We start from the raw sequence: 24,798 nt of genomic DNA, 5'->3' as shown, positions 1-24,798 counted from the left end.
TGTAGTTCCGATTCTGATTCAGATGAATGTTTGTGGAAACATACAATGAAATAGATCATCTGTGTTAACAACCATCACACCTAAGAATGCATTGGGAGCAGCTTGTGAGTCTTGCTACACATTCTGGCACCGGCATCCCACAATGTTTGATAGAACAAAGTCAAAATAAGGAAAACTTTCAAAGTAAATTTTATTATCAAAGTACATATATATCACCATATACAACCCTGAGATTCATTTTCCTATGGACATACTCAACAAACTTATAGAACAGTAAGTATAACAGGATGGATGAAAGATCAACCAGAGTGCAGAAGACAACAAACTGTGCAAATGCAAATATAAATAAATAGTAATAAATATCGAGAATATGAGAACATGAAATATCAAGAACAAGAGTCCTTGAAAGTGAATTCATTGGTTGGGGGAACATTTCAGATATGGAGCAAGTGAAGTTGAGTGTAGTTATCCCCTTTTGTTAAACGGATGAGGGTTGAGGGGTGGTAACTACTCTTGAACCTGGTGGTGCGAGTCCTGAGGCTCTTGTACCTTCTATCTGATGGCAGCAATGAGAAGAGAGCATAGCCTGGGTGGTGGGGATTTCTGAAGATGGTTGCTGCTTTCCTACAATACAGAACACAATAAAGTAGAACACACCAAGTAACCAAACAATATCAGCAAAACAAGACCTTTTCCTCCCTCTCACCTTTCCACCTACCCACAGGGAAAGTACTCCAACTCCAGGACATGTTCATATCAGGTTCATTCAGACCTCTCTCATGCAAATCCTTAAGCCTGACTTGTCATTTTGCTGCATCTGATGTTAGCAAAAGCTCTTGGATCTCTTCTTAGCAATTCAAACACCATAATCAACTATTTAAAAGTTATAAAAAGGATAATTCTCTATTGTGGCACTACTTAAGAGCCCAAAGCATTAATTTGTCACTTTTAGAAGAATACCCATTTGAAATCAAACAACATCAACAAAAGAGTTTTCACAGAAAAGGATCATTGACTGAGTTTTATCCATCTGGCAGCATTTCAACTTATAAAGCTTGGGTGTCACAACAATAAATACAGTTTTTTTTTTGACATTTTGCCTCAGACAAAGTTTATCTTAAGGCTACAACACCAAATAGAAAATCAGAACCTAATATTATGAATCTAAAGAAAGAAGATATCATTGAAGAAGGCAATCCCAAAATGTCAATTCATAATTTAAAATTGGAAATTTATATTCTTCATTATTCATAAGACTGAGATACCCATCTGCTTCAAGGAAGCTTCAATCAAGAGGAAAACTTCTTTAATGACAATCATCCAGTACCATGTATATCCACTGTGACAAAGTCCTTTGAGAGGTTGATCATGAAGCATATCAGCATCTGCCTGAGGAGTGACCTAGGTTCACTCCAATTTGCCTACCTTCACAACAGGTCAACAGCAGAAGCCCATTTTGTGGGCCCTTCATTATGCTTCATTGGTTGGTAAGTTGATGGAGAAGATTTTGAGACACAGGATTTATGAACATTTGGAGAGGCATAATATGATTAGGAATAGTCAGCATGGCTTTGTCAAAGGCAGGTCATGCCTTACGTGCCTGATTTAATTTTTTGAGGATGTGACTAAACACGTTGATGAAGGTAGAGCTGTAGATGTAGTGTGTATGGATTTTAGCAAGGCGTTTCATAAGGTACCCCATGCAAGGCTTATTGAGAAAGTAAGGAGGCATAGGATCCAAGGGGACATTGCTTTGTGGATCCAGAACTGGCTTGCCCACAGAAGGCAAAGAGTGGTTGTAGAAGGGTCATATTCTGCATGGAGGCTGATGACCAGTGGTGTGCCTCAGGGATCTGTTCTGGGACCCCTACTCTTTGTGATTTTTATAAATGACTTGGATGAGGAAGTGGAGAGGTGAGTTAGTAAATTTGCTGATGACACAAAGGTTGGGTGTGTTGTGGATAGTGTGGAGGGCTGTCAAAGGTTGCAACAGGACATTGATAGGATGCAAATCTGGGCTAAGAGGTGGCAGATGGAGTTCAACCCAGATAAGTGTGAGGTGGTTCGTTTTGGTAGGTCAAATATGATGGCAGAATATAGCAGTAATGGTAAGATTCTTGGCAGTATGGAAGATCAGAAGGATCTTGGGATCCGAGTCCACAGGGCACTCAAAGCTGCTACGCAGGTTGACTCTGTGGTTAAGCAGGCATACAGTGTATTGGCCTTCATCAATCATGGGACTGAGTTTAAGAACCACGAGGTAATGTTGTAGCTATATAGGACCCTGGTCAGACCCCACTTGGAGTACTGTGCTCAATTCTGGTCGCCTCACAGGAAGGACATGGAAACCATAGAAAGGGTGCAGAGGAGATTTACAAGGATGTTGCCTGGAGTGGGGAGCATGCCTCATGAGAATAGGTTGAGTGAACTCAGCCATTTCTCCTTGGAGCGATGGAAGATGAGAGGTGACCTGATAGAGATGTACAAGATAATGAGAGGCATTGATCATGTGGATAGTCAGAGGCTTTTTCCCAGGGTTGAAATGGCTAGCATGAGAGAGCATAGTTTTAAGGTGCTTGGAGATGTCGGGTAAGTTTTTACACAGAGAGTGGTGAGTGCATGGAATGGGCTGCCAGCGGCGGTGGTGGAAGTGGATACAATAGGGTCTTTTAAGAGACTCCTGGTACATGGGGCTTAGAAAAATAGAGGGTTATGGGTAAAGCCTACGTAGTTCTAAGGTAGGGACATGTTCGGCACAGCTTTCTAGGCCAAAGGGCCTGCATTGTGCTGTATGTTTTCTACGTTTCTATGCTCTGAATCAATGAAGATGCATACATCACAATGTGCTTCACTGACCACAGTTCTGTATTCAGCACTATCATCTCCTTGAAGCTAATCACTAAGTTTCAGCTCCTAGTTCTCGATACCCCTCTGCACAACTGGATCATTGATTTCTTCACTTGCCAACTCCAGTCGGTTCAGATTGGTAACAGTCTCCATATCTATAATCACCATCAGCATAGGTGCACGTGAAGACGGTGTGTTAAACCCCCTGTTCTGTCTGCTTTATGCCTATGATTTCAAGGCTCAGTACAGCTCTAAAGCCATATTTAAGTTTGTTGAGAATGTTAGCTGAGTGAAAGGTGGGTGACAAATCGGCATATAGGAGAGAGACTGAAAATCTGGTTGAATCGTGCCACAGCAACAATCTCAGCAAAACCAAAGAGCTGATTATTGAGGAAGAAGCCGGAGGGTCACGTGCCAGTCATCATTATGTCACTTTAAAATCCTTGGTGTTGTAATATCAGAGAATGTGTCCCAGCATGTAAGTATGGCCAAAAAAAAAATACAGCAATGCCTCTACTTTCTTAGTTTGTGCAGATTCAGTATGTAAGTTACAGAGGAAGGTTGAACAAGTTAGGTCTTTATTCTTTGGCGCATAGAAGGTTGAGGGGGGACTTGATAGAGGTATTTAAAATTATGAGGGGGACAGATAGTGTTGACGTGGATAGGTTTTTTCCATCAAGAGTAGGAGAGATTCAAACAAGAGGACATGAGTTGAGAGTTAGGGGGCAAAAGTTTAGGGGTAACTTCTTTACTTAGAGAGTGGTAGCTGTGTGGAATGAGCTTCCAGTGGAAGTGGTAGAGGCAGGTTTGATATTGTCATTTAAAAAAAAATTGGATAGGTATATGGACAGGAAAGGAATGGAGGGTTATGGGCTGAGTGCAGGTCGATGGGACTAGGTGAGAGTAATCGTTCGGCACGGACTAGAAGGGCTGAAATGGCCTGTTTCTGTGCTGTAATTGTTAAATGGTTATATATATGGTCATCTAAAACTTTGACACACTTTTATAAATGCATAGTGGAGAGTATCCTGACTGGCTGCATTACAGCCTGGTATGGAAACACCAAAGCCCAAGAATGGAACGTCATGCAAAACTGGTGGATATAGCCCAGTCCATCACAGAAAAAGCCTTTGCCACCGTTGAGCACATCTATAAGGAATGCTGGAACAAGAAAACAGCATTCAACGTCAAGACCCCCTACCATGTAGGGAATGCTCTCTTCACGCCTCTACCATCAGCAGGAGTTACAATAGCCTTAAGACCCACATCAGCAGGTTCAAGAACAGTTAGTGTATTACCCTACAAACATCAGGGTTCTGAACTAGTGTGGATAACTTCACTCACCTCAGCTTTACACATTCCACAACCAACAGACTCACTTTCGAGGAATCTGCAAATCAAGTTCTCAGTATTTTTTTTATTTGCACATTGGTTGTTTGTCGGTGTTTATTTTATGTATAGTTTTTCATAAATTCTATTGTATTTTTGTATTTTCCTGTGAATGCCAGCAAGGAAATGAATCTCGGGGTTGTATATGGTGACATATTAGGTGGTTTGATAATAAATTTACTTTAAGGCGCAGAGCAAATGTTTATGAACAAACCCAGAAAGTCACATCGTTTTGCTGACCTCTCGTCAGAGCTTCTCAAAGTTTCTTCAGGTAATTTAAAAATTATGTAACTGAAGAAAGATTAGAAGTGGTTGAACTCATGGATTCTTCAGAAAAAATTTTAACATTTTGTCCTTAAAATATGAGAGGAGCTGTTCAACTTGCATCTACAGAAAGGAAAGGGACAAAATAAGATTTCTCACAAAATGAATCTATAAGCCTTCATTGCCATCAACTTACTAAGTTTTAGAGAGGTATCTGATCTTGAGTTAAGGATGAAATCAGCTACATTCTTACTCTCTCTAGTTTGGATCATTTTAGTTGTTTTACCAGTGCCTGTTGTTGATAAGTATACTTCCCTGTATAAATAGCAATAGTAACCACAAGGTTAACATACAGATCCCAGTCTGATTAATTAGTCTTGAGCTTTAGCCAAATATTGCGATACAACATTGTTTTAATAGCAGTTTATAACAATGAAATATTGCTCATTTGTGGGCGTTTATCTTTTGTAGTGTGGATCTTCATTGCTGGTTGGATATTGAGCATTTTAGAAAAATACCACACAATGCAGAAGAAGAGAGAAATACCAAGTCCAGAGAGATAAAGAACAAATATTTGAATCGAAAGTATTTCTTCGGGCCCAGCAGCCCTGCTACAAAAGCACAACAGAATGAAGTAATGCCTGAATATTTGTTTTAAATTAATTCTTCATACAGTAATAGTTTTATTAATGTACAAGATGTGAACATCACCAGCAAGGCCAGCATGTAAGGGTTACAATTAATTGCCCCGAGAAGCCAATGGTGGGTTGTTGCCCTGAACTCCTGTCATTATCGTGATCCTTGTGTAGGTAGCTCTAGGATTAGTCCCTATGCTGATGGTCATTCATGGCAGTAGAGTGTCTCATAAACATCAAAAAACGTTGGAGTGGCTTTGGCTGTACATTTTATTGACACTATCCACTGCAGTCGTTGGTGCACCTGTGATGGAGGGAATTAATGTTTATGATGACAAGTAAATTGACAAGTAGTTTCTTTTGCCTTTTGAATTGTGTTCAAGCTGTACTCATCTAAGCAAATGGAGAGTATTTTTTCACATTCCTGACATGTCCATTATAAAGTCCTACTTAGGGTGGATGACAGAGGTAAGTTTTTTTACACATGGAACACCCTGCTGGGGGTACTGGTAGAGGCAGATACATTAGGGACATTTACTAAACTCTTGAATAGGCATAAGGATGATAGATAGGAGGGTTTATAGGAGCTAGATTGGTCTTAGAGTAGGTTATAAGGTTGGCATAGCATTGTGGGCCAAAAGGCCTGTTCTATGTAAACATCCATTTTAGATTTTGGAAGTCTTTGTACTGTCAAGAAGTGAGTCTTTCTGCAGGTTCACCAGCTTCTGAGTTGGTGACCCCGGGGATGTTGACAGTGGAAGAATTATCGATGATAATACCAGTTAGTGTCAAGGGTAGATTGTTGGACACCTTCTTTGACATTTGCCTGGCATTTTGTGGCATGCATATTACTTGCCACTCATCATTCCTCTCCCCCCCTCTTGCACCATGGCTGCCTAGCACTCACTGGTGCAAGCACTGAATGTACCATAGTCTGAAGAACTGTGAATGGAATTGAACTTTGTACAATCATCACAACAAAGTTCTTCCCCTCCACTACCTTGTAGGCCACCCTTGAGCAAGGTGTAGCACCTGCTTAGCCCCCTGAAGCCATGGGGGCAGGTGGTGGATGGTCGTCTGAGCAACTGGTGCATATCACAAATCCTGGTTATGTGACCACTGACACCAGACAGACAATCTCTGGAGTATTGATAATGGCTGGGGTCACCTGTCTTGTAAAGACACTGTCCAGATGAAAACAATGGAAAATCGATTCTGTAGAAAACTTTGCCAAGAATAATCATGGTCATGGAAAGACCATTATCACCTACATCATATGACACATTACAAATGAACAATCATCAAAAAATATATCTGCATTTGGTTTATGGTTGAGTCATGTGATTGATGGACTAACTGAAGATAGTTGAGTCAAGGTCATTACCCTGAAGAGCTCCTACAGTGACTTTCTGGAACTGGGATAATTCAATTCCATCAACTATGAGCACCTCCCATTGTGCAAGATATAACTACAGCCATAACAGTGTTTCACTTTGAAGTCAGTTTCACCAATGCTCCTTGATGTCACTCTGGTTGAATAATGCCTTGATGTCAAATCCACTACTCTCACCTTGTCTTTGGAATTCAACTCTGGTCCTTGATAGGACAAAATTTGTGTTGAGATCTGGAGCTTATTAGTCATGGAAAATCTCACATTTGGTGGCAATGTATAAATTCAGGAAGGGTAAGATGAGGAAATACAAACCAATACTCAAAAAGGGATCAGAAGTGGAGAGAGCAATTTCCAGTTTCCGGGTGTCAAGATCTCTGAGGATCTAACCTGGTCCCAACATGTTATGCAGCTATAAAGAAGGCAAGATAGCGGCTATACTTCATTAGGAGTTTGAAGAGATTTGGGTTGTCACCTAAAACTTGAATAGATGTACCATGAACAGCATTTTGAAGGGCTACATCACTATCTGGTATAAGGGGAGTGCAGGGGCTACTGTACAGAACCGAAAGAAGCTACAAAAAAATTGTAAAATTGTCACTCCATCTTGGGTACTAGCCTCCATAGTATCCAAGACAACTTCAAGGAGTGGTGCCTCAGAAAGGTGTCATCCATTATTAAGGACCCCCTTCACCCAGGACATGCCTTTTTTCTCATTGTTACCATCAGGAAGAAAGTACAGAAGCCTGAAGGCACACACTCAGCGATTTAGGAACAGCTTCTTCCCCTCTGCCATTCGATTCGGTGGGAAGGGATAGGGGGGACGAATGGACAAGGGAGTCACGTAGGGAGAGATCCCTGCAGAAAGCAGGGGGAGGGAAAAATGTGCTTGGTAGTGGAGGTGGCGGAAGTTCCGATCTCCCTCCTGGCACTTATCCTTGTAAGCGGAACAAGTGCTACAGATGCCCTTGCACTTCCTCCCTCACCACCATTCAGAGCACCAGTCAGTCCTTCCAGGTGAGGCGACACTTCACCTGTGAGTTGGTTGGTGTGATATACTACACCCAGTGCTCCCGTTATGGCCTTTTATATATTGGTGAGACCCGACGCAGACTGGGAGACTGTTTTACTGAACACCACCAGAGAAAGCAGGATCTCTCAGTGGCCACACATTTTAATTCCACATCCCATTCCCATTCTGATATGTCTATCCATGGTCTCCTCTACTCTCAAGATGAAGCCACACTCAGGTTGGAGGAACAACACCTTGTATACCGGCTGGGTAGCCTCCAATCTGATGACTTGAACACTGACTTCTCTAACTTCCGTTAATGCCCCTCCTCCCCTTCTTACCCCATCCCTGATATATTTAGCTTTTTTCCCCTCATCCTTTTTTTCCCTCTCTTTCTGCCTGTTCTCCATCTCCTTCTGGTGCTCCCTTCCCCCTTTCTTCCTAGGCCTCCTGTCCCATGATACTTTCCCTTCTCCGGCTCTGTATCCCCTTTGCCAATCACCTTTCCGGCTCTCAGCTTCACCTCACCCCCTCTATCTTCTATCATTTCGCATTTCCCCCTCCCCCTCCTACTTGCAAATCTCTTACTATCTTTCCTTTCAGTTAGTCCTGACGAAGGGTCTCGGCCCAAAACATCGATAATGCTTCTTCCTGTAGATGCTGCCTGGCTTGCTGTGTTCCACCAGCATTTTGTGTGTGTTGCTTGAATTTCCAGCATCTGCAGATTTCCCCGTGTTTGCTCTATAATCCCTAGATTTGGTCTCCCCGATCGTGGGGAATAGCCTGTTATGGCCACCTTATCTATGCCTCTCATTATTTTAAACATTTCTATAAGATCACCCTCAATGTCCTATGTTCCAGGGAGCAAAGGGCCAGCCTCTCTCTGCAACTCAGGCCCTCTGGTCCCGGCAATATCCTCATAAACCAATTAACCACATCTTTCCTATAATAGGGTTATAGCCCTTATTATAGACTCAAAGAGTCTAAAACATTACATGCAGTGCAAGTGCAGCCTCACCAATGACTTACACAACTGGAACATGATGTCCAGCTCCTCTACTCAGTGCCCTCAGTGATGAAGGCCTGAATGCTAAATACCTTTTCCACCACTCTGTCTACTTGTGAGACTGTATTCAATGAACTGGGAACTTGTACTTCCAAGTGCCCCTGTTCCATTACACTCCCTAGTACCCTACCATTCATAATACGACTCTGATGTAAATTTGACTTTACATAGTGCATCATATCACATTTATCTGTATTCAATTCTGTTTGCCCCTCCTCAGCCCACTTCCCCAACTGATCAAGGTCCCTTTGCAGTCTATGATAACCTTCAACAATATCTCCTAATTTTGGGTTATCTGCAAATTTATTGATCAAGCCATGTGTATTCACATCCAAATCATTTACATAAATAATTAATATAAATAGCAGTATAATTGAAATACACAAATGGAAGATGTAATAGTTCGATCTAACACTATCGTCTTCAACTAAAGTATATTACAGTAAAAAGCGAGGACAGTAAGGGTGGAGAGAAACAGCTTTGGAAAACTAAGGAAATAAAAGAAGGCATCAAACTAAAAGCAACACACACAAAACGCTGGAAAAAAAAAATCAGCAGACCAGGCAGCATCTATGGAAAGTGGATAAACAGTTGATGTTTCAGGCTGAGGCCCTTCTTCAGGGCCATCAAACTAAAAACTCATGCATACTAAGTCGGCAAGAGCTGTGGGAAACTGGAAGATTGGGAACACTTTAAAAAAACAGCAATAAATCACTAAGCAAGTAATAATGAAAGTACAGTCGATTATAAAATGTAAGAACAGATAATAAAAGATTGTATAATGCTTAAATTGAATGTTGAACCTTCAGAAGATGACAAGGGGGAATTAATATTGGCTAATGTGGAAATGGGCAAGACTTTGAGCATTTATTGTGTGTTGGTTTTCACTGTGGAGAACAGATCTAACATGCCAAAGGAATGCGGTGGGAGTTGAGGATCTTGATACAATTGCTGTCACTAAAGAGGTATTGATGAGAAAACTGCTGGGCAAGACTAGAAGACCAGTAAACAAGTTCCCTAGGCCTGCTGAGATGAAAGAAATAGCAGAAGTCATAGCTGTCAACTACAAGTAATTCCCCAATAATCACAATTAGTTTAAACAGCATAAAAATTCTCTTTGTAGTTGCAAACAAGATTCATTGAATCTTCAATTTCACAACTCTTTGTCACACATTTCTTTAATTTACTTTCTCAACCTTCAAAACTTACTACTTGTATTTAGACATTATCCACACTTGGTCAGCCTTCTTCTTTTGCCTGTTACATCATTACCGTTTAGGGCAGCAATGAAGGGCAGCTTTCATGGCTTCCTTCGTCATGTTGGTAGCTTCCTCTTGGTTTACTGTCTGTCATACAAGTCCCGGGGAGAGACCCAGGAACACTGCTGAACACAGATATAGAAGTATTCTTCATTGTTATTTCCATAACAGTTTTGTTTGACCAGTCAGTGTTGTTAGCCTTGAGCTGAACCCCTGAACCTGGAGGAAGAGTGGACCGCTCTTAGTCTGGCCTCTACCCTTTGACCTATTCTGCATAGATGACCCCTACAAAAGCCAAAGCATAAAGCCCTGACTCCAGCCAGCATAGCTTTCAGGTCATTGAGGCACGCAAGCCTCCAAACCTTGACATAGTTGTGGTCCTCTTGGAGGTTGTTCAACCTGGCTGGGGTTCAATCTTGACGAGTTCCCTGAATCCCTGACTCAGTCATGTCCTTCAGTGGTTTGTCTCTAGGGTCATAAGGCAACTTTTTGTACATTTCTTGGCATACTTTCCAAAGATTGCCTTTTCAATCCTAACCATATGAGTATGTGTAACACTATCTTGGCCAAGTTCTCAGGTTGATTCAGTCCAGCTATCAATCATGTGGCCTTCCTTCAGTTTGTATCTTTGTTCTTGATGGCCAGCATCTCTTTCTAGCCAGCAGTATCCTCCCAGAACTTAATGAGATACTTGACATTACTCTGGCTGCTACCTGCCCTACAGCACAACAGGAGTACCAGAAGAAGTTCACTGGTTGAAAAAGATGGCTCGACAGTACCTTCTGGTTGCATGCCTTGCCAAAGATGTCCAGGATCTGAAAATGAGTTTCTATAAGTGGTTCATTACTAGCTCTAAAATAATGTAAGTTGGGAATTTTGGGCTTGATGTGCTAATGTTATTCATTGAGCTAACAAGGTATTTCTGTAACTAACGAGGCTATGCACAGTACAGATAATAAACTTACAGAGTATGCATCCATGAAAACTCTAGAAGAGAATTAATAGAACATTTTAGAAATATGTCTCCATTATTTTGGAAATACAAGAAAGACTGCAGGTGCTGGAAATCTGGAGCAATACACGAAATGCTGAATGAACTCAGCAGGTCAGGCAGCATCTGTGGTGTGAAATGGATAATCAATGTTGATTGACCATTTCTCTCCGCAGATGTTGCCTGAACTGTAAAGTTCCTCCAGTGCTTTGTGTATCAGCTCCCATTATTTTTGTCCATTTTAAGAACAAATTCATGGATGAAGGGTTACAATTACAAATCCCTTCATGAGTTCCTAACATGGAATCTTTGCATGTAGGTCACACGTAGATGATGTAAGATATGTGCAGTTAAAGAATTAGAGACTCTTGTTGTATCCATCAAATAAAGTACAGAGGTGATTTAGTTATTTTCTTTCTTTAATTTCCATGGATACTGAATTTGTTACCTGAGCTATTGCCAACTCTTTCCTGGCTGATTTCCACCACTACCAAAATTTAAAATCAGCTCTTAAATCTTTTGGTTTCTCTTTGCATTAATTTCCCTGATGTATGATTGCACTGGGAATTTGAACATTTAATAGAAAACTTGAAATGTTAGATATTTAGACATAAACTGCAATTCTATGAACCTAGCTGAAAGACTGCCATGTGCACATATAGGGAATTTGATCCCTCCAATTAACCTTAATATATACATTTAGGAGATACATTTCTTGCACCAGCATTGCATAATTATAATGCTATTTTTAAGAAATCAGTGGGCCAAATTACATTGACAGTTTGCCAGTAGATTTGTGAAGATCTCACTGCTGGCTGAATTGTTGGCTTCATGGCCATGTTTGCAAATGATACAAAGACAAGTGGAGGGGCAGGTAGTGTTGAGGAAGCAGGGAGTTGCCGGAAGGACATTGATAAGGAGAATGGGCAAAGAAGGCAACTGTAACATTAGCATTTATTTCAGGTGGACCTGAGTATAAAAGCAGGTTATAATGCTGAGGCTTTATAAGGAATTCAGCAGACTGCATGGAGTATTGTGAACAGTTTGGACAATAGACAATAGGTGCAGAAGTAGACCATTCGGCCCCTTGAGTCTGCACCGCCATTCTGAGATCATGGCTGATCATTCACTATCAATACCCAGTCCCTGCCTTGTCCCCATATCCCTTGATTCCCCTATCCATCAGATATCTATCTAGCTCCTTCTTGAAAGAGTTTGGGGTCCCTTAGTGAGAAAGTTTGTGCTGGTATTGGTGAGGGTCCAGAGGAGGTTCATGAAAATGATTCTAGGAATGAATGAGTTATTTTATGAGGAGTGTTTGATGGCTCTGAGCCTGTACTTACTGGAGTTTAGAAGAATTAGGGGGGATTTCATTGAAAGGCCTAGATAGAGTGGATGTAGAGAGGATGTTTTGTATAGTGTTGGAGTCTAGGACCAGAAGGCACAGTGTCAGAATACAAGGATGTACCTTTAGAATGGAGATGTAGAGGAATTGTTTTAGCCAGAGTGTGGTGAATCTGTGAAATTCATTGCCACAGATGGCTTGTGAAGCCCAAGCCATTATTTAAAGTGGAGGTTGATATGTTCTTGGTAAGGGCATCAAAGGTGATGGAGAGAGATCAGGAGAATGGGCTTGAGGGGCATAATAAATCAGCTATGATGACTCAGTGATCCGAATGTCTTAATTTTGCCTACATGTTGTATGGTCTTATTAATATATTTTTATTTTTGTATTTTGCTCAGGTGTTTCTAGATGTCTCTGATGATCAAACACAGGAAATAATGCAAAGTTATCTTAGTTTGCATTACTCAAAGACTAGTCACTATTTATCACTATTTGCTTTCAAAATATTGTGTGGTTCTTCATGATAACGAAGCTTCGTTAGGCCCAACTTACCATACGACTGGGAGGCTTCAAGGTTATTAGTAACTGGGCCACTATTAAAGGCTAGAGTGGGTGGGGAAGTGGTTGCTGAGGTGATATTGATTACAAGGAGCATGCTCAAACTGGTGCATTCCAGCCAAGTAATTCCAAAATGTTGAAACCATTAAAAATTATTTTTCTAGATAATGACGTTAGCTGGAGGATGGGGCAAATTGCTCCATGAACAATTGTCTTCAGAGGTTCTAGTTGAAATACAAAGATGTATACGAAGACGTTTGGAAAATAAATGGTTGCCAATGTTCCTGGCCACACCAGAGTTTGCTGGGAGACACCGCATGCAGGTACTGCAATTCTGCAATTCACCAAATTACTTATCAAGCCTTAATGGTAATGTATTGTTTCCTGTAAACCTCACAATGAAATTTCCTGCATAACATTCACCTCTTATATCCAGACAACCGCAACATGTATATCACACTGTTGTTCATTGACTGCAGTCATCATTCAACACCAACCCTCTCTCAAAGTTTATTGTCAAGCTCCAAGAGCTGGGCATCTGTACCTACATCTGTAAATGGATCTGCAACTTCCTCACAGGAAGATCACAATTAGTACAGATCAGAAACCCCATCTGCTCCTCATGGACATCAACACAGGCATATCTCAAACTCTGTACTTGGACCCCTTCCCTACTCTCTCTGTGCATATGAATGCATGGCTAAGCATATTTCCAATGCCAACTTTATATACACCAATGTTGTGGGTAGAAACTCAGATGTCCAACAAGGAGGCTGTTTGAGTGGTGCTACACAATAACATTTCACTCAGTGTTAGCAAGACCAATGAGTTGATTGTGAACTTTAGGAAGGGGAAGACAGGTGACCATGCACCTGTGATGGAAAGTGGGAACAACTGCAAGTTCCTTGGTGTCAACATCCGGGGGTCAAAATGCAGATACAGCCATGAAGAATGTACACCAGCATCTCTACTTTGTTAAAAGCTTAAGGAGATTCATTATGTCATTGAGGACTGACAAGGTTCGACAGATGTACAGTCGAAAGCATTCTGACTGGTTGCATCACTGGCTGACATGGAGGTTCCAATGCACAGTGACTGCAAAAGGTTGTAGACTCAGCCAGCTCCGTCATGGGCAAAACCCTCCCCACTTTTGAGGACACCTTCAAGAGGCGGTAGCTCAAGAAGTTGGTATCCATAATTATAGACTCGCACTATCCAGAAGCAGCCCTCTTCTCATTACTACAACAGGGAAGAAGGTACAAGAGACAGAAAACACTCAACATTTTAAACCAGTTCCTTCCTCTCTACCTGTCATTTCTGAACAGTCCATAAACTTATGGACACTATTACTCATCTTTAGATCACAGAAACCAGCCTCCCCTTCATTGACTCTGCCTAGACTTCTCACTTCCAGGGTTAAACAGCCAACATAATTAAAGACCCCGCCCACCCCAGAAATATTATCTTCTCCCTCCTTCATTAGGTAGAGATAAAAAAAATCCCAAAGGATAAAACCACCAGGGTCAAGGACAGGATCTATTCCACTATTATAGGCCTATTGAATAGTTCCCCAGTAAAATAAGATGGACTCTTGACCTCACAGTTTACGTTATTGTGACCTTGCACCATACTTTCTCTGTAACTATAGCACTTATTTTGACATTTTGCTATTGTTTTACTCAAAACGCTTTTAATGAATTGAGTAGTGTGAACAGTTTGCAAGACAAGTTTTCACTGTACCTCAGTACATGTGACAACAATAAAACAAATTAATGTTGTTAGTGGGACTTGGTTGTAGGAGGGGCGGGATTGGCAACTCAGTATTCTGTAGTCCTGTTGTTTTAGACATGACAGAGTGGGAGGGATGAAAAGGAGGAGGGGAGGCAATACTAGTCTGGGAAAATGTTACAGCAGTGCTCTGTCAGGACAGATTGGAGAACTCGACTAGTGAGGTGTTAGGGGTTAGTGACTAGTTAGGGGTGGCAATAAAAAATAAGCAAGGTATGATCACTTTAATAGGACTATATTACAGTCCATTCAACAGTCCAAGGGACTTAGAGGAATAAATTTGTAAAGAGATCACAGACTGCTGCTAGAAATATAAGGTTGTTATAGTAGGTGATTTTAGCTTTCCACATATTGACTGGGATTCCCATATTATAAAAGGACTAGATGGGATAAAGTTTGTCAAATGTGGTCAGGAAAGTTTCCTTCATCAGTATGCAGGTCCCAACAAGAGAGCATGCAATATTGGATCTGCTATTAGGGAATGAGACAGGGCAGGTGACAGAAGTTTGTGTAGGGGAATATTTTGCATCCAGTGACCACAAAGCCATTAGTTTCATAGTAAATACATCTGGTCCATGGGTTAAGATTAAATTTTGATGGTAACAGAAATAATTTGGCAAGTGCAGATTGGGACAGGCTGTTTTCTGTCAAAGGTGTGCTTGGAAAGTGTGAGGCCTTCAAATATGAAATTTTGAGAGCACAGAGCTTGTATGTGCCTGTCAAAATAAAAGGTAAATTTAACAAGTGTGGGGAACTTTGGTTTTCAAGAGATATTGAGGCCCTGGTTAAGAGAGAAAAAAAAATCAGGAAGGCAAAAAGGCAGCATGAAGTTGCTCTAGCAGACAAGATGATGGAGAACCCTAAGGGTTTCTACAGGTACATGTAGCCTGGGGAAAAATACACACGCAGGACAACTTCTTTGTTGTCTTAAATTCCTTCATCTTTTTAGATGTTTTATTGCAGAAAGTGGGCATCAAAACAAAAACAACAAAATAAATAAGAAAAACAGTTCCCGCTATTACAATCTCAGTTTAACTTCAGACCACACCCTTGTTACGTATCCATTAGGAAAATAACTAAAACAAAATTTACAAAACCAATACAGTAGTGGCAATTCTAAAAAGCAATACAAACAATATTAGAATCCCACCAAACCTGTACATTATACACATCAAAAATATGAATAAATACATCTCATCTCACTAAGAGAGAGACTCACATAGAACATAGAACAGTACAGCACAGTACAGGCCCTTCAGCCTATGATGTGCTGACTTTAAAACCTACTCTAAGATAAATCCAATTCTTTCCTCCTGGATAGCCCTTCATTTTTCTATTGTAGGATAATGTAATAGGTGACAGATGACACAAATTGTTCATAATTGAAACTGTACTACATAATTCATAGACACAAAATGCTGGTGGAACGCATTCCGGGCCGAGACCCTTCATCAGGTTCATTAGTCCTGACGAAGAGTCTTGGCCTGAAACGCCAACAGTGCTTCTCCCTGCAGTTGCTGCCTGGCCTGCTGTGTTCCGCCAGCATTTTGTGTGTGTTGCTTGAATTTCCTTGTGTTTGCTGCATAATTCATAAATGCTTTCATTGAGTTGTGTTCACTTTAAGAGACGGTGTCTGCTGTAATGACATCAATGTAAGGTGACTGCTTTTGGTTGGTTTGTAATGGAAGTAAAGAGCTGTGGCTTTTGTTCAGCTCATAAGATGACTCAGGCAATCCCAGAGTTACTAAACAACATATTGTAACTTTGAAGCTGCGGAGTTTTGGAAGCAGCATGCTACCACATGGTTGGCACGGGCAGAACCCCATTTCATGCTGCAAAAAATCACCATGAACAATCCCAAATTTTATTATGCCGTAGCATCACTAAATAGTTCCACTGTAGCCAGAGGGCTGAGTCTACTCAAACCACCTGCACATGATAAATATGTCAATCATATTTGACACACATGCTTAACTTCCAAACACATATAGGTTGGACCTTGAAATGAGTTCTCCTTGCTCACCCTAGTAGGCCAATTAAGGAACTTTGCAATCATTCTATCCAGCATTGATCAATTTACTCGCAAAAATCTTTCCTCACCAAACCTGGGGAAAGCATTCGAACGTCGTCCTTTCAAAGCACGTGGTAGCACGCTGCTCCCAAAATTCTACTCCACCCATGCAAAATGACATCACCATTTTCTCTTAAAGGCACAGGCATCTGGTGTAGCATTAGTGCACTTTAACAATAAAAAATGATTACATACATTGAGCAAGAGGATTGCTAGTGATAAAATTGGTCCTCTGGAAGACCAGAATGGTAATCCATGTGTGGAGCCAAAACATATGGGAGAGATATTATGCATTCTTTGTATCCGTATTTACTTGGGAAACAGACACAGAGTCTTTAGAAGTGAGGTTTCATGGACCCTGTACAGCTTTATAGTGGAGGAGGTGTATATTACCCTGAGTCAAAAAAATGTGGATAAATCCCCAGGGCCTGACAAGGTGTTCCCTCAGACCCTATGGGAGGGAAGTGCAGAAATTGCTGGGGCCCTAACAGAGATATTTAAAACATCCTTAGTGACAGGAGAGGTACCAAAGGATTGGAAGATAGCCAATGTTGTTTTGCTGTTTGAAAAAGGCTCTAAATATAAACTAGGAAATTATAGGCTGGCAAGTCTGGTATCAGTTGTGGGAAAGTTATTGGAAGATATTCTAAGGGACCAGATGTATAAGTATTTGGATAGACGTGGACTGTTTAAGGTTAGTCAGCATAGCTTCCAGGTTATGTCTAACCAATCTTATAGAGTTTTTTGAGGAAGTTACCAGGAAAGTGGATGAAGGCAAGGTAGTGGATGTTGTCTACATGAAATTTTGTAAGGCATGACAAGGTCCCACATATGAGGCTGGTCAGGAAGGTCACTCAGTGTTCAGGATGAGGTAGGACCAACCAGGGTTGGTCTTACACAGAGACTGTAGGGCACTGAGGAATGTGGTAGAACAAAGGGATCTAAGAGCTCAGGTACATAAAGTGGTGTCACAGGTGGATAGGGTTGTAAAGAAAGTTTTTGGCACATTGGCCTTCATAAATCTATGTATTGAGTACAGGAGATGGCGTGTTATGTTGAAGTTGTATAAGATGTTGGTAGGACCTGATTTGGAGTATTGTGTGCCGTTTTGGTCACCTACTAACAGGAAAGATGTAAACAAGATTGAAAGAGTGCAGAGAATATTTACAAGGATGTTGCTGGGACTGGAGGACTTGAGTTAGAAGGAAAGATCGAATAGGTTAGAACTGTATTCTTTGGAAGGTAAAAAGTTTGAGAGAAGATTTAATAGAGGTATACAAAATTATTAGGGCTATAGCTAGGGTAAATGCAAGCTGGTTTTTTCCACTGAGGTTGGGTGGGATTACAATCTGAGGTCATGGCTTAAGGGTGAAAGGTGAGAAGTTTAAGGGGGACATGAGGGGAAACGTCTTCACTCTGATGGTCATGAGAAGTGGTCCATGCAAGCTTGATTTCAATTTTAAGAGAAGTTTGGATAGGTTCATGGTTAGTAGAAATACGGAGGGCTATGGTCTAGGTGCAGGTTGATGGGAGTAAACAGTTGAAATGGTTTCAACGTGGACTACATGGGCCAAAGGACCTATTTCTGTGCTGTACTTCTCTAAGACTCTATGTAATGATGAGGCACTGGTAGGGCCTCACTTGGAGTATTATGAGCAGTTTTGGACCTCTTATTTAAGAAAGGATGTGCTGACTTTGGAATGTGTTCAGAGGAAGTTCAAGAGAATGATTCTGGGAATGAATTGCTTATCGTAAGAGGACCAATTGATGGTTCTGGGTGATTACTCACTATAATTTAGAAGAATGATGGAGGATCTATTGAAACCTATCAAATCTTGAAAGGCCTAGATAGCATGGATATGGAGAGGATATTTCCTCTGGTGGGGGAGTGTAGGACCAGAGGACACAGCCTCAAAAAAGAGGGACATCCATTTAGAACAGAGATGAGGAGGAATTTCTTTAGCCAGAGGGTGGTGACTGTGGAATTCATTGCCACAGGCAGCTGTGAAGTCCAAGTCATTGGATATACTTAAGGCGGAGGTTGATAGGTTCTTGATTAGTCAGGGCATGAAAGGTAATGGGGAGAAGGTAGCAGAATGAGTTTGAGAAGGAAATGGATCAGCCATGATAAAATGGTGGAGCAGACTCAATGGATCAGATAGCCTAATTCTGCTCCTATGTCTTATGGAATGAAGCCGTAGCTTACCCTGCCACTCCTTTGGTCTTGGATTCAAGCAACAATGTCATTACATCTTTTACAGCTTGAAAATGTCTTTTCTATAACACAGAAAGAAAATCTACACAGAAGACTTCAGTTGTGGCTTCATCAATATCTTGTGCTTCCACGACATAATATCCCGACTCTTACAGTCAATGTGAAACACTTTCACCACCCTGTTTACCTGTGATGCCTCTTTCATCGAAGAATATTCTTGTATTCCTTGATCCCTCTGTTGTACAGCATTTTTCAGGGCCCTACTGTTCACTATGAAGAACTTCACAAAATGAAGCACCTCATACTTAACTGGTTGCCGTTTCTCAGCCCAGTTACCCAGCAGATTAAGATCCCTTTTTAATTTTTGATAACCACTGTCTACAACAGCACCTCTGCGTTATCTGCAAACTTACCAACTGTAACTTGCTCAAAGTTCAAAGTATTTATTATCAAAGTATACATACATTGTACAACCTTGAGATTCATCTCCTTACAGGCTCAACAAAATCATTTATATAAATTTCAGGGTCTAGATCTGAACCCTGTTGTACCCACTAGTCACAGGTGCCCACTCCAAGAAACGCCCTATTCCCAATACCCTCTGCTTCGTACCATCAAACCAATATTGTATCCACTTCACTACTGCTGATCTTCCTGGATGCCATGTGACCTAACCTTTCAGGCTAGCCTTCCATGTGGGACCTTATCAAAAGCCTTACTAAAGTCATAGCTTGCCCAACCATTCCCTTGTTATCATTATTAGGTCTTCAGGGAACACTATTAGATTTGTGAGACATGATTTCTCACGCTCTGAGCAGTGCTGACTATCCTAATCACTCCTTGTCTATCCAAATACTGATAGCCGCTGTCCCTCAGTATCTCTACCAATAACTTGCCCTCTATTCATATCAGGCTCACTGGCCTATAGTTCTCTGGCTTGCCTTTGTTGCCAACTTTAAATAACAGCACAATATTAGCCACCCTCTAATCTTCAGGAACTTCACCCATGATTAAAGATGATACAACTATCTCTGCAAGGATCTCAACAATTTTATCCTCAGCTTCCCACACAATCCAAGGATGCACTTAGTCAGGCTCAGGGAATTTATCAACTTTCACGTGCTTTAGGATCGCCAGTACCTCCTCTTTGGTAATTCAGAAATGATTCGAGACATTGTAGCTATTTGCTTCAGTGTCTTAACTTTCATGGTCTTCTCCACAGTAAAAAAAAAAGCTGATAAAAATGTTCTTTAAAAATGTCACCCGTCTACAATGGTTCCATTCATAGATGGGTCATTTTGATCTTTTAAGGGGACCTATTCTCTCTGTAATTCCCTTTTTATTCTTAATAACTCTCTTGAAATTTTCCTTAAACTTGGATGCCAGATCCTCTTATGTTCTGTTTCTGCCATCCTAATTTCCTGCTTAAGTGTTTTCCTACACTTCTTGTATTCATTGAGGGATTTGCTTGATCCTAATTGCCTAAACCTCAAGTACTGCACACCTTTTTCCTGACCATCTCATCCATCAGGACTTCCTAAACATGCAAGGCTTTCCTTCCACCCTGACAAGAACTGCTGTTGAACTCCTGATAGCACTATTTTAGAGCCTCCCACTTTCAATCATCCCTTTACCCTCAAAGAGTCTCACCCAATTGTCATCTACAAGTTCTTGCACAGCGCCTAAGAAATTGACCTTGCACCTACTTACAACCCTTATTTGTGGATCAATTCTACCTTTCTCCAAAATAAACTAATAGAATTATGGTCATTGGCACTAAGTGCCCTCTCACTAATACACCAGTCACTTGCTCTACCTTAATTTCTAAGAGGAGATTCAGTGTTACACCTTCTCTACTAGGGCCCTCCATATTTTAATTAAGGAAACTTTCTTAGACATATTTAATGAGTTCCACACTGTACAAGACCTTTGCTGTATTGGTGATCCAGTTAACATTAAGGAAGTTAAAATATTTATCACTTCTTGGTGTAAGATAAAGCTACTGAGATAATTCTGAAAGCCTAACCTCTGAAAACCACTCCTTTCCTCAGCTATATAATGTATCTGGTTTTGAAAGAAGCCGGTCTGGAAATTAGCAGTTTACCATTGATGGTTTATAGCAGTAGCATAGCAGTTAGCATAACACCTGTTATAGCCCCAGTGACCTGGGTTCAATTCCCACTGCTGAAATTTGTATGTTCTCTCTGTACCTATATTTCCCAAATATTGATTTGCATCTCCCTAGAGTGAGGGTTTAGATGGTGCGGAGTTTGTTAGGTGTGTTCATGAAGGTTTCTTGACACAATATGTAGATAAACCTACAAGAGGAGAGGCTGTACTTGATCTGGTATTGAGAAATTAACCTGGTCAGGTGTCAGGTCTCTCAGTGGGTGAACATTGTGGAGATAGTGATCACAATTCTGTCTCCATCGGAGAAGGAAAGGAAAGACAAGTTAGGGAAATGTTTAATTGGAGTCAAGGGAAATATGAGTCTATCAGGCAGGAACTTGGAAGCATAAATTGGAAACAGATGTTCTCAGGGAAACGTACTGAAGAAATGTGGCAAATGTTCAGGGGATGTTTGTGTAGGGTTCGGCATAGGTATGTTCCAATGAGATGGAAAAGATGGTAGAGTACAGGAACCGTGGTGTACAAAGGCTGTTGTAAATCTAGTCAAGAAAAGAACAGCTTACATAAAACTAGGTAATGATAGAGATCTAAAAGATTATAAGGCTAGCAGGAAGGAGCTTAAAAATGAAATTAGGAGAGTCAGAAAGGGCCATGAGAAGGCTTTGGCAGACAGGATTAAGGAAAACTGCAAGGCATTCTACAAGTATGTGAAGAGCAAGAGGATAAGGTGTGAGAAAATGGGACCAATCAGGTGTGACAGTGGAAAAGTGTGCATGGAACCAAAGGAAATAGCAGAGGTAATTAAAGAATACTTTGCTTCAGTATTCACTGTGGAAAAGGATCTTGGCCATTGTAGGGATGACTTGCAGCATATGGAAAAGCTTGAGCATGTAGATATTAAGGAAGAGGATGTGCTGGAGCTTTTGGAAAGCATCCAGTTGGATAAGTCGCTAGGACCAGATAGGATGTACCCCAAGTTACTGTGAGAAGTGAGGGAGGAGATTGCCAAGCCTCTGGCAATGACCCTTGCATCATCAATGAGGACGGGAGAAGTTCCAGAGGATTGGAGGGTTGTGGATATTGTTCCCTTATTCAAGAAAGTTAGTAGGGATAGCTCAGGACATTATGGGCCAGTGAGTCTTCCTTCAGTGGTTGGTAAGTTTATGGAGAAGATCTGAGAGGCAGCATTTATGAAAATTTGGAGAGGCATAATATGATTATGAATAGTCATCATGGCTTTGTCAAAGGCAGGTCATGCCTTACAAGCCTGATTGAATTTTTTGAGGATGTTATTAAACACATTGTTGAAGGTAGAGCCGTAGATTTAGTGTATATGGATTTTAGCATGGCATTTGATAAGGTACCCCATGAAAGGCTTATTGAGAAAGTAAGGAGGCATGGGATCCAAGGGGACATTACTTTGTGGATCCAGAACTGGGTTGCCCACAGAAGGCAAAGAGTGGTTGTAGACGGGTCATATTCTGCATGGAGGTCGGTCACCAGTGGTGTACCTCAGGGATCTGTTCTGGGACCCCTACTCTTTGTGACTTTTAGAACTGACCTGGACGAGGAAATGGAGGGATGAGTTAGTAAATTTGCTGATGACACAAAGGTTGGGGGTGTTGTGGATAGTGTGGAGGGCTGTCAGAGGTTACAACAGGACATCGTTAGGATGCAAAACTGGGCTGAGAAATGGCAGATGGAGTTCAACCCAGATAAGTGTGAGGTGGTTCATTTTGGTAGGTCAAATATGATGGCAGAATATAGCATTAATGGTAAGACTTTTGGCAGTTTGGAGAATCAGAGGGATTACGGGGTCCAAGTCCATAGGACACTCAAAGCTGCTATGCAGGTTAATTCTGTGGTTAAGAAGGCAGACCTGGCCTTCATCAATCATGGGACTGAGTTTAAGAGCTGAGAGGTAATGTTGCAGCTATATAGGACCCTGGTCAAACCCCACCTGGAGTACTGTGCTCAATTCTGGACGCCTCACTTTAGGAAGGACATGGAAACCATAGAAAGGGTGCAGAGGAGATTTACAAGGATGTTACCTGGATTGGGGAGCATGCCTTATGAGAATAGGTTGAGTGAACTTGGCCTTTTCTCTTTGGATTGATGGAGGATGAGAGGTGACCTGATAAAAGTGTACAAGATAATGAGAGGCATTGATTGTGTGTGTAGTCAGAGGCTTTTTTGCAGGGCTGAAATGGCTAGCATGAGAGGGCACGGTTTTAAGGTGCTTGGAAGTAAACATAGAGGAGATGTCGGGGTAAGTTTTTTACGCAGAGAGTGGTGAATGTGTGGAATGGGCTGCCGGCAGCAGTGGTGGAGGTGGAAACGATAAGGTCTTTTAAGAGACTCTTGGATGTGTACATGGAGATTAGTAAAATAGAGAGCCTAGGTAGTTCTAAGGTAAGATCATGTTTGGCACAGCTTTATGGGCCGAAGGGCCTGTATTGTGCTGTAGGTTTTCTATATTTCTGTGACCCTGTGGGTTTCCTCCCACATTCTAAAGATGTGCAGGTTATTAGGTTAATTGGTCACATGATGTAATTGGGTGGTGTGGGCTCATTGTTACCATGCTGCATCTTGAAATAAAACAAGTAACTCAGAACAAATATTTATAATAATTACTCTCCATAAAATGTAGAAAAATGCAATTCAGTGAAAACTGTAAAAGAATTACCAATTCAGCAATTGGTCATTACTATCCACCAGGTTCAAGAATAGTTACCACCCCTACCACCACAGTTATCAGGCTCTTGAATAGAAGGGGATAACTACACTCACTTGCCCATCATTGAAATGTTCCTACAACCAATGACCTCACTTTAAGGACTCTTTATCTTATTATCTATTGTTCTCATTATTTCTTGCTATTTATATTTGTATTTGCACAGTTTGTTGTCTTCTGCACTCTGATTGATCTTTCATTGATCCTGTTATAGTTACAATTCCATAGATTTGCTGAGTATATCCCACAAGAAAATGAATATGGGTTGTATATGGTGACATATATGTACTTCGATAATAACATTTACTTTGAACTTTAAACTTTTGAACTTTGAAACAATTGACATTCAAATGTGTGAAAATCATCCAGTCTTATAAGAGAATACTTCACATCCTTAGGTTCTTTATAGAATCATCAAGTTTAGGAAGGAGTACTTCACATCCCCACGTTCTCTATAGGATCTGATCCTAAAATCTAACCTATTTCTTTGTTCTCCAGGTACAAATGCAGGATGTGTTGGAGGACCATATGTTGCAACAGAGTAAGAAGAAGCAAAGTGCATTGAAGGTGAGGATTTGTAGGATCCAGCTGCAGAGGACTGCTGGAAAATAAGTGGAGAAATACAGCCAGCTTTTCTTGGATTGTTTACAGAAGTAATGTTAGTATGAATTTTTAGTCAATTATTGCAAAGGAAGTATTTTAGTTCTCAATGCAGTTTGTTTCTACTGTGCAACCGAGAACTCTTCACAAATTGTACAGAAACACCATCAGAACTCCTTTTGATATTAAGTAACAGAATTAGAATGTAAAAGATTATGTACATCATGACATCGTATACAGTATTACAAAACAACATAGGAGCTTGAAAAGAAGGTCTTCTGGTCTCTCACAACTTATTGAAAAACATGTTTGGTCAGCCAGATGTTAACCAAATATCTTACTGAATGTGTTGCCTACAATACCAACTGCTGTAGGTAATGTCAGGTAATGTCCAAGTTTCTGCCCAATCAGGATGAATTCAGTCTGTGATTGTTTACTGTACACAACATATTTGAATTACCTCGGCAACCAAAAGTGAGGCCTCAGGAAAACAGTCACTGTCCA

General features: G+C 41.0%; 1 protein-coding gene across 1 annotated transcript in view; it reads left to right on the top strand.

Moving 5' to 3' along the window:
• LOC132391884 (regulator of G-protein signaling 22-like) overlaps positions 1-24,798 on the top strand; it is a 42,897-nt gene that overhangs the window by 7,642 nt on the left and 10,457 nt on the right. Inside the window, exons 4-6 of the mRNA XM_059965971.1 lie at positions 4,972-5,134; positions 12,921-13,079; positions 24,193-24,261. Of these exons, the coding sequence (XP_059821954.1) occupies positions 4,972-5,134; positions 12,921-13,079; positions 24,193-24,261 (391 nt within the window). The remainder of the gene's footprint in view (positions 1-4,971; positions 5,135-12,920; positions 13,080-24,192; positions 24,262-24,798) is intronic.

This window comes from Hypanus sabinus, chromosome 1 (assembly GCF_030144855.1).
Source record: "Hypanus sabinus isolate sHypSab1 chromosome 1, sHypSab1.hap1, whole genome shotgun sequence".
Taxonomy (NCBI): Eukaryota; Metazoa; Chordata; class Chondrichthyes; order Myliobatiformes; family Dasyatidae; genus Hypanus; species Hypanus sabinus.
Note: the sequence above shows the minus strand (reverse complement) of the source record. Positions and strands in the feature narration are given on the sequence as shown.